At 38.4% G+C, this 11342-nt stretch overlaps 1 protein-coding gene across 2 annotated transcripts; it reads right to left on the bottom strand.

Annotated features, from left to right (window-relative positions):
* Nucleotides 1-688: 688 nt before the first annotated feature.
* LOC122660261 (RNA-binding protein 24-B-like) lies at nucleotides 689-5349 on the bottom strand. 2 transcript variants are annotated; one of them, XM_043855502.1, is made up of 6 exons: nucleotides 4892-5150; nucleotides 4372-4504; nucleotides 3595-3727; nucleotides 3099-3135; nucleotides 1304-1601; nucleotides 689-929 (listed from the first exon to the last, which is right to left on the bottom strand). In XM_043855502.1, exons 1-6 carry the CDS (start codon nucleotides 5072-5074, stop codon nucleotides 808-810), a joined length of 906 nt encoding a protein of 301 aa, XP_043711437.1. In that variant the 5' UTR covers nucleotides 5075-5150; the 3' UTR covers nucleotides 689-807. The 2 variants fall into 2 exon arrangements, with proteins under 2 accessions (XP_043711437.1, XP_043711431.1); XM_043855496.1 differs by having other exon boundaries at nucleotides 800-949; nucleotides 4892-5349.
* Between the last annotated feature and the right edge of the window lie 5993 nt (nucleotides 5350-11342).

An 11342-nucleotide genomic window follows, 5' to 3' on the forward strand; every position in this document is an offset into this window, starting at 1 on the left:
AAACTCCCATGAGTTCAACCAAGACAATGTACAAGACATAATAATGCAATAGAGTGAGTTAGTGAAAGTCTCTTCTTCCCTTTCCCTCAGGGAAGATGGACGGGTGGTTACACAATGACTATATGAGAGAGTTAATGTGAAGTTGGAAAAGCATTTGAAAAAAACATGAGTAGTAGTCACTCAAGTTTTGGTCAATTTTCCAAGAAATTACAAAAGAAAAACAAAAGACACCTAAGTCTCTAGGGTTGATGTCAATGGCAATGCAAAAGTCTAGGGCATCCCATATGCCCCTAATTAGTGTGCCAAGGCTGCCTCTCTACATTTAGAGAGTAAGGATACTTGTTCAGTTGTCCTTTTTAGTTGATGAATTTACATCTCTCCAAAGCCTAAGTTAGAGAAAGTTGTGTTGCTTATTAGCCTTTCCTGGGCTAATTATGTTAGAATGAAGGAATATCTCTTCTTCTGTTATTTCCAACTTAGCTCCCCAAATAGCTAGAGTTGGTGATGATGTGATTTGCTCACATTCTCGTTTTTGGGTTCTTTTAGGGAACCACAAAGACTTACTGGGCTTTTGTAACATAGCCCATCTTGATGACCAAAATGGAATGAACTCGTTTTCACATGACATGCACTAGGGAGGAGGTAATTGGAGGGCTCTCCTCCAAGGTGGGCTTAGCCCTGATGTGGGGCTAATTTTTTCTGACAAACCCAAGGATGCATACCTGGACTTGCATTAGAGAGAGAGAGAAAGAGAGAGGAATGACAGAAAGGAAGAGAGATGAAAGAGCCTCAAAACCATAACCATGGTTAAGCTGAAGGTTGTTCAGATGCAGTTGGAGTGAAGTCGGTAGGAACGAGTCTGTAGGGCTGAGGTCGTGTTGGGGCATGAACAGTAGTAGTTGGAGCCGTATGAGTAGCCATGGTCACGCCTGTTGTGGAGTAAAACACACTGTTAAAGATATTAATTAGTACCTCCACGAATGAGAAGAACCCAAATAATAGAGTTACGAAACAAGAATTAAGGAAAGAAAGAAAGATAAATATAGGTCCTATAGGCTATATAACATGACCAGTGGGAGGACAGAAGCTTCATCTTAATTTATTTTGTCCAAAAGCATTACATGGACCACCGACATATAGAGAAAGAAAAGCTGAAAAAACTATAGTTTGCAGCTTTTTTCTGACTTCTTGTCTAACCCTCTTTTAACAACAGGGATATGGAATCTTTGTCCTCCCATTGGTCATCGTGTGTTCTTCTTCATAATAGAGAAAGTGGGCTAAGCTAGCAAAGAGTGCAACAAACCTGCTTGAGATGGTGGAGTGGGAGCGAGAGACATGGGTCCACCGTAGTGATGAGGGAAGCCGGTTGAGGTGATGGGGGAGTACTGGAACAGGTGATGTGGGTACTGGACACCATATCCATGGCCACCAGTGTAGGCAGCGGCGGGAGTGGCAGCTCCACCATTGCCCTGCCCGAACTGGAGATAAGGGTAGAAAGCAGCGGCGGCGGCGGCGGCAGCGCCGGTGAGCATTCCTCCTGCCCCTGCACCGTACATTGGGTACTGGGTTGCTGCACCTCCTCCATAAACACCGTAATAGCTCTGTAACAACAATAATTATCCAAACACGTTATTCAAACTCCTTTACGTACTATTATTACAAGTGGTCGTGGAAAAACACAGTATATAGAGTTTACAGCTTAGGTAGGTGAGACTTGGGATTTGGGAGTCCAGGGAGGGGGTATTAATGGAAACAAAAAGGACAAATGGTTACCTCTCGTAGGATTACGATACTTTCATGCCACCACTGCACGTACGTATAGGTGAAAGTACATGTGAGAGGTATATGTTTGTCTTTTTAGTTTCCATTAACACCCCTGCCTCCTTGTAAATGGCAAAAATGGGACAAATGATTACCTCTCACACGTACGTGCAGAGGAATCGGACTCGTATTCTCCACGTCATACTTAAATAGGAAAAACTCTGGACCAAAGTACAATACTGATACGGATCGACATAGATTGGTTTGTATCAGACAAGTTTGCCCCTAGTTTTCTTTTAAAAAAGGATTTTTTACAACCCCTAGTCCATCAATTTCACCAATATGGTACCGATACGGTATCAAGATCATTGCCTAGTGCCCGGATACAATATCGATACTGGTATCTCAAACCATGCTCTAGACCAATGTTAATGCACCACGTGGCAATAAGATGGTGTCCACACTATTCACCACTATGGTGAAATATTATTGTCCCAAAAGGTTGTTATTTTTTCAAACATCACATGCACCTATTCTACCATGCAGACAAATGATGTATTAGTTCTGACCAATATTGGATAGAGAGTACATGGTCTAGATTAGCTATATATCAAATTTCATAATCTTTTTCAATCAAATACACCTATGTATTGGCATGCATCCCGTGCATGTTCATGCATGTGTATTAGTACTTTAGCCATTACTATAAATTCTCTCAACTTTAACCAGAAACAGATTTTTTTTAATAGAAAAAACCATAAAAATGGATAGACACAAACTATTATTACACCTATACTTACTCTTTTTCATTTTATAAAAAAAAAAATTTACATGAAATTTTTAAAAATAAGAACAAATTACTTTCTTTTTTCATTCACTGGCTCATTGTGGGTTGAAACTTTCACTAGTGAGACAATGACATGGCAATATATATATATATATGGACCACTTGTAGGATGCCACCAATCATGAATGTCATGTATTAGTTCATACTTATACATACACCTATTACACCCATATACATTAATTGAGTGCAGGGAATGTCCACATACGTGAACGACTCACAATCGTTTAGATGGAATCCACTTTGTGGAAATGTTACATCTGAACGGCTGATATTTGTATTTATTCAATTTTTTTTTCATGGTAAATATTGTATTTATTCTACTTATTAGGAAGATAGAGACCAATGCAAAATAGGAAAGGAAATAGAACAATACTATGATTTATTGCAGCTGGAAGGAGTTGAAATATGGGTGGGATTGGTTGGTAGGTAGATGTATTATTAAAAAGCCATGAAGGAGCATATATAGGAAGGTGGAGGAGTTTGTACATACCGTTGGATAGGTATAATCTGGCGAGTAAGGAGAGTACCTGAAATTTGTGAGATACAACATAAAATTACAGTTAAAGAACAGTACTTCAGGTTAGAATACAATGTGCATGTGCATGTTCATGTGTATGTGATCCATATACCTGTTTGCTTGGACTTACAGATATGCCTTTTCGCGCGTGCTTGCTCGCCCATGCGTGTGGCATGTGGTAAAGTTTGTTTTTCATGTGTGAATGAGATGCCAAACACATGCATGGAGATACCCACGTGAAGACAGTTGTAGGGTTGGTGGGTATGCATTATTTTACTACATATGACACATGCATGTGCCCCATGTTCATGCATACATGGTATGAGAGAGAGAGAGAGAGAGGTATGATGACATGCATGGATGCATGATGGTTTGATGATTTAATAATTAAGGGAAATGTATATGAACTGGCAATCCACGTGGAGATTCCTAAATAGATGTATGAAATAAAGGTTTACATATAACATACCCATACATATTATAGGGAATGCCTTGTTGGATGGCATAATGAGGGAAGGTTGCTGTAGAAGGAAAAGCTGTTCCCACCCCACCTTGAAGGCCTGTGTGAAAAGAGTTCATTACCCTAAAGTTCCTGCCTCCTCCTGACCAATCAAAAAGAACATTCAAATTTTATTTTAATATCACCCAACAAAAATAAAAAAGAAAAACCAATGAAGCTTGAAGCTTAATTTAGTAAAGTGTGTTAGAAGAATTTTTGTCTGTATTTACCTTTTTCTTTTGTCTTTTTTAATCTAAATGAAATGACCAATAAATTGGATAAGCAAAACTAATCAAATTCCTTTGTATTGATGTTCATCATTAATTTTTACCAAAAAAAAAAAGATGTTCATCATTAATTGAGTGTCACCAAAGTATACTTAATTAGTAAATTGTAATTAAGAAGTTAGAGATACGTGTGACTTACATGCATGCATGCATACATACATGCATGACCTATCTAATGCTAATGTATGATGTATCCCATTAATGCTGTTAAATCAGAATGGACTCTTTGGCTTTGAAAGATCTGATCACCTCTACAATTCTAAAATGATTCTTTCTCTTGCAGTTTAACAAATGCAACTTCCATTAATGAGGCAAAATTAAGGGGGAAAGAATGAGAAAGGGGGGAAATAAAGAAGAGTGGCTAGAGAACTAGGGGAAGAAGAAGAAGAGAGCTAGAAATGATGATAGATAGAAGGAAAGAAGAGAAGAAAAGAAAGTATATATATATATATATATATACCATGTTTTGGTGTAGAGGGTCTGGATCTCTGAACACCCAAGGAAGCAAGATTGCAGTTAGCCCTTCTCCCATCTATCACAGGAGCAGCATCCACACAAGCTCTCATGGCAGCTTCTGGTTCTGTAAAAGTTACCTGAAACAGAAATAACAAAAGAAGAAGAAGAAGAGCAGAGAACAATTAAAACTTGTTAATATTATTAAACATTAGCAAGCTAAATAGTTTAAAATAAAAAAATAAAAAAAAGAAAGAAAGAAAGGGGAAAAATTGGATCCTGAATTCCTGATTCTTTTTTCTTTTTATCTTTCCTCTCTTTGTTCAATTATTTTGGATCTTAATTAATTAATTCCTTCATGGAGAATACCCACCTTTAGATCTTTTTAAAATTAAACTAAGATCGAATTATGGAGTTAATGAAATAAAAATAAAATCAAAATAAAAAAAAAGAAAGAAAGAACCGAATATGAAGAGAGATACCAAATCAAGAAAAAAAAGGAAGGAAAGGGAAATGAAAAAACTCACAAATCCATAGCCTTTGGACCTTCCTGTGTTCTTATCTGTAATCACTACAGCTTCCAAAATCTCTCCAAACTGTTCAAAGTATTTCTTCATAGTCTCCTTCTGGGTTTCCCAAGCAAGCCCTCCAACAAACACTTTAGTGTAAGTGGTATCACCAAGCTGACTTGAGAGATTTGCTGGAGTCATCTTCACCTCTAAATCAAAAGTCTCTCTCCTTTCTTTATCTTCTTCTTCTCCTCCTCTGCTTGAACTTTCTTTCCTCCAAAATTAGCAGAAACTCCTGAATCAGGAACCTTGGCAATAAGCTGTCACTCACAACTGATCAAAATGAAGAAAAAAACCACAAGATTTAGAAGATCTTCTCTAGATTTAGAGGTGAAATCTGGCCAGGAAGGAGAGGTATTCAAGATTAGAAGCCAATTAGGTTATGGATCAAAGAGGGAGAGAGAGAGAGAGAGAGAGAGAGAGAGAGAGAGAATGGGAAAGCAAAAGGTAGAAAAGAGAAAGACCCTCACATTATACGGACATGTTTTTATATGGACAGACTCCCAAGTCCCCACTCTTACATTATTAACGTCACTCATCGCTGTCACCCAATCCCACCAGGCCCCAAGGGAAGGAGTGAATGAAATGACCAAAATAATCTCCATCTTTTTCAGAATTACAGAAGATACCTTGACTGAGAGAGGATTTACATTATAAAAGTCTAGCACTACTCAAGTGGCAAAAACGGAACGGAGATTTTTCAACAACGGGGGTTGTGGGGGAACCTTTAGAATCACTAGGAGGGTCAGCATTCAACATCTCAAAGATACCCTTTCTTTTTTTTAATATATAAAAAATAATAATAAATGGGCCCTGATTAGATCTTTCCTAGGTTTACAATCTGGAACGTAGACCCTTTTCGGAGAAATCATCCAATCAGTGATTATAGAATCTCAGATCAATCTTAACCCTATAAAGTAACCGTTGGATTTATTGGATCCCAAAGAGAAAAATATTCTAATACAACGGTTAATACAGCTTCCACATGCTTGGACGGCTAAGATCCTGGGATCACCAAATATTCTGTCGTGTGTCTTACAAATGGACGGGTGTGATCGAGAGTGCATTATGTTTAATTTTAGAATGATTTTTTTTAATTCCCGTATTTTTTAAATTATCGAGGGAGGGAGAAAGGGGTTGGAGACTGGGAATGTCCGTTCACTTGCTTGGCGGCGTTGGGCGGCAAAACATTGAAATCTAGCGGGAAGAGTGAACAAAGGTTAATGGTTCATGGTAGGAGGGTGTTTTCGTCAATGTAAGGTTTAAATAAGGGTAATATAGTCATTGGAAGAAAGTTGAGCTATTTTGGATAATCATTATGACCAAACCTTTTCTCTCTCTTCACCTAACACGTAAAATAAACTTTGTCAGAGATTGAAGGCAGTCTTTGTCTCTTTGACGCCCGAACCCTCAGCTCCGTTCGGCTCGGCTCCGCTCCGGCTCAAGCTTTTAAAGGAATGGCGGGAAACTAATCTGGCTATTTAAATGGACGACCCGCCTCGGCTTGGTCCATTCCTAATGATGTGGGTCGATCTGGTTTAACCAATCAGATCATTGTTAAAATTTGGTTCTATTAAACCGGAACAAATATCACTGCATCATCTAAAATCAATACCATATTGACAAAGCCGTCTTAGGATCACTCAATTCTAGCAACTTATACTTTCGAGTTTTAAATCCATGTTGTAAACCCTATAAGGGGTAAGATTATACACTATCACTTGTGTGTATTGCCCTTTTATATTCTCTCTCTTTCCTAATACGTTCGTTGATGAATCATATAATGCCCCTTTCTATGCCCCTATTGGCTGGGAGTAGAAACTTAATCCTAGACCACCGGTGCATCCCTCCCCATTTTTTAAAGGGAAGATTTTTTTTTAGCAGACTACATCAGTATCCTTTCTATCTCTCCTCTTCACATGAAATGACTTATTTATTCCCTATTTACGAAATCGTTTCGTTATTTCTCATTGGTGTGCTCCTCCCCTCTGGACCTTCTCCCTTGTATAAAATGAGAAAAGGATGTGCACACCACCGGTGTCCACACTGTGTCTAGTCTCTCTCCCACCCTTCATGGAAAGATCACCCTACTCCTCGATATACTGACATAAGAAATCCAACAGGATTCTCACCCCACCCATTCGTCAAAGCCGCCACTTAACTGAAGCCTCTTCCCTTGTCAAATATGCATTTAAGGTTAGCTTTTTTGATCCAATCTCCATGGGTTGGTAAACTTGGTTCACCCAGTCTGCCCAATTGAAGATCAGCATAATCGTGGATTGGGTTTGGAATAGCCAATGGTCCCAATTCCCAAACCTACAGGGCTCCGGGCAATGCGCAATGCGCACCCATTCACAAAATAAGAGATGGTGGGTCTACATTGTGCTTTCATAGGTCTCCAGTGTAACTATCCGTCTCTGCCAATATCGATCTGATATCGATTCATCGGTCCGTATCAAAATGGGTATCGATAACATACAAAATTGATATGGTATCGGTCTAGATCGGGTATATCGGATAAACTTACCTTTGAAATTCCTTAAAAAATGAGTTTTCTAACCATTTTACCCCTTGTCCGTACCATACTACTGATGTAGTCTCGGTATAATATCGATATCAGTGACTAACAAAACTGATACGGGCGTTACAATACCGATACTTAAAACCATAGACCGTATTGATAAGGTTTTACCTTTATTTTTTTCAAAAAATTATATATATATTTTTTTTTATAAAGAAAATATGGAGAATGTTCTCTGGGCCGCAGCGCAGGCTATGTCCAGACACATGGGCTTGCCACTCAAGGGGCAGGGTGATCATTGTGCCCACCCCCATGTGCCTGGGCGCAGCCTGCTTGTGTTGCGCCTGTGACACAAAGAACAACACCCCAAAAATATATATATGTATATTTTTTACTTTTTTACCCATGTTTGCACCAATCCAATGATATGGGATCGGTCAAGAATCAGTATCGATCTCCATCGATATTGATACAAGTCAGCCGATCCAATATCGATTCCTCGAACCATGGCTGTGGTGCTATTTTAACGAGAGAAAAAAAAAGAGAGGCTGTGGTGGTACCAATATAGTATGTTTGCGTAGATCAGGGATTTTGGAATTGATATAAGATGTCATATCGGTTTTGTTTGATAACGATTTGGATTGACCCATATCGGATGGATATGCAGTCATATGCCGTAGATTTTATTTAAAAATTGATTTTTTTATATCATTTTATCCGTACCAATCCACTGATACAAAATCAGCCAAAAATAGATAATATCAATACAAATCGGCCGATACCGATTACAAGGGGATGGTAAATGGGATGTTACAGCCTTACAAGGCTCCAGGGAATTATAGACAGTCTCGGGACGAGGAATGAGTGAACAAATTTATACTTTTTCTGTCATGACAAAAATGTCCTAATTAATTTCTTAACTTCCAACAACACCCCTCTCCTCTACCTTTCCAGACAGTTTAACTTCTTGATAATTACGAAGGGCTGACCCAGGTTCGGTTTTAAAAATCAGACCAGATATTGAACCACAAAGGAGACTATAGGTAGGCGTTTCAAATTTTATTTGTTTGTTTACCATTTTTTTTTTTTGCTTCTTTTGAATATTCAATACAGATGATTGGGTAAATTGATGGGCGTGGGCCTCCTCTGTAGCACGAGTGTGTGGCGTATAATTCGACGACTCGCAATGCTTGGGCATGCAGCCTACACATGCAATGGTCTTGGTGCCCTCTTATGTACAAAGCCTTTGTGATGCATCTCATGGGTATGCTCCCGCATATTGCTTCATTTGCTTGCTCGAGAACCCTTTCTCCTACAAATATTTATGATTAAAATAATATTGGCAAAGGGTGGGCATGTCACGGGGTGCTCACCCTGTGTCTCTCTCCCCTCACCATATGAAAAGACCACCTTACCCCTCCCCTTCCATCCCTCGCATTGGGCAAGGCTGCCATGTAAGTAGGCGGTATGCCCAAGTCGCCCAACCCTCTCCCAAATAATATAACCATTCTAACTTCCATTCAATCTCCAAACCATTGGATGGTCTAATAAATCTTTACCCTCGAATTGATAAAAGGACAAAGTTATCTTATTACTAATAAAAATAAGGAGAATAGTTCTTTGTAGGGAAGTATACTGTCCACGCCCAGACATGGAGAGGGCAAAATGACCACCCCCTATGGAAGGTGGCAACTAGGGGTGTAAATGAATAGCCGAAATCCGTATCTGTTTAGCACTATCCGAATCTATCCGAAAGGTAAGCGAATGCGGATACGGATAGGGTATAACTATCCGAAAAACTATATTTACATGTAAACAGATAAAATATCTGATCCATATCTGTGTCCTGTATCCGTTTAGCACTATCCGAATCCGTCCGATAGCTAATCGGATGCGGATGCGGATATAGCACTATCCGAGCCGAATCCGATCCGTTTACAACCCTAGTGGCAACCCCGCCCCCGTAATGCCAACGCACATGCTCTCATTGACCCTTGCCTGTGTGCATGGGCCACGCTCCCCCACAGATAACAAGAACCCTAAAAATAATTTGAAATTGACTATTCATCAACCCACAAGACGTTTGCTTTCGGATATTTTGATTTCTCGATTTAGATTGCTTGTGGTAAAAAGTATAGATTATTTCCTGTCGGGCTCGGTTGGTTTTGGTTGAGTTTAATTGGTATTCACAAATTTAAGGACTTGTATTATATTTGCCCGTTTAGGTAATTGGGCCTCGTAGATTAGGACATGAACATGCATGTTTCTATTCGATATTGATCAGTTTCCGATCCATAATTAAGCTCAACATAATTGGGATGATCAGGATTTAAATGGGCTATTTGACTGAATGCTCTATAAATAGTCCTTAATAAGACTAAATAGGTTTAAACGAGCTAATCGGATTATAAACAGTTTATAATCAATCAGTGCCAATCGGACAACCGTTGGACCACATTAATCGATCAATGCTTGAGCTTGACATGTTTAGTAATCAATTGGGTTACTTTTCATAGAAAACCATTGGATCAAACTTCCTCCATTTCCTCTTTCTATTTTGGGTTGGGAGGGTATTTTTATTCGTTTGGGTTCATATCCTCTTTTGATTTCGTATGTCTTTGTTTCTGTTACTTCCGTTTTTAGGAAATTCTACATCTGTAACACCCCACTTTAACATTGGCAACCTTAAAGATCTTCCACCTTTCACCGCCCTATACAACTTATGCAAGTTATGAAAAATTGGCCAAGTTTCAACAGGAATGCTTGCAACCTGAACCAAGCCTAACTTATAATTTTCCTAACCTGATTTTGTTTTTTGGGGGCAATAATTTTCCTAACCTTATGAAGGGTTGCTTATGAAATTATTTGGCTATTTTGCACTTTTGCCCCATTCTTCGGTAGGAACTAGGAAGAAGCGGATCTTGTCTAAGGCTCTTTGATTGCAAGGGGAATTAAATAGATGGAAAGTAAAAATTTCATACTTGAAAAAAGAATCTTTTGTAATCATTATCCTATGTGACAATATCACTAACTCCATATCATTTTTATATTTGGTTATTAAAATCTATTTTACTTTGCATTCAATTCCTTTTGAATTAAAATATACAATCATATGAGGTATTGATTACAGAAATTTATTTTTTCAAGTATGAAAATTTCACCTCCCTTCCCTTTAATTCCCCTTGCAACCAAATGGAGCTTAATAATAGATGTCAATCAAGATAGTTTTGAGTAATTGGAACGGTTCTTTTTTCTGTTCTAGTCTTTTGGGGGTAGGATTATATCTCTCTTGATTAGTTAATCGATTTCAAACTTGAGGATCAATACCGATTATTAGTGGATGGAACGGTTTCAACTCTTAACCAATTCCAAGTGCAATACATGCTCCATACGCACAGATAGAGATAAGGGTGTCAATCAATTCAGTTTTGGTTTTTAGGTTAGGTTCGGTTCTGGATAAAATATGCACAAATCGAAACTGATTATATTTAGAGAAATTAAAACCAAAATCGAACCCATTCGGTTCGTTTCGTGATACAATATATACAAACTGAAACTGACCAGTTTTAGAGAAACTAAAACCAAAATCGATTTTGGTCTTCTTGTATTTGGCCTAGTTCGGTTCCCAAACAATTTTGAAATTTTGGTTCAATTCGATTCTTATACAATTTTTTTGGTTTGGATTCAAACAAAACAGAGTTTCGAACAACCAATTAGTTCTTTTTGAGAAATAAATTCCCAAAGGAGACAGTTTTCCTTCATCATTGTGCTGTGAAAATTTATCAATCTATCCTAGGGTTTACAAACCTCAATAGGGTTTTAATATAATTTCCAATGTACCCTCATGGCACTTGCTCGTACCCATCCTTCAGCTTAGAATTTTGTATC

Source organism: Telopea speciosissima, chromosome 1 (assembly GCF_018873765.1).
Source record: "Telopea speciosissima isolate NSW1024214 ecotype Mountain lineage chromosome 1, Tspe_v1, whole genome shotgun sequence".
Classification (NCBI taxonomy): domain Eukaryota; kingdom Viridiplantae; phylum Streptophyta; class Magnoliopsida; order Proteales; family Proteaceae; genus Telopea; species Telopea speciosissima.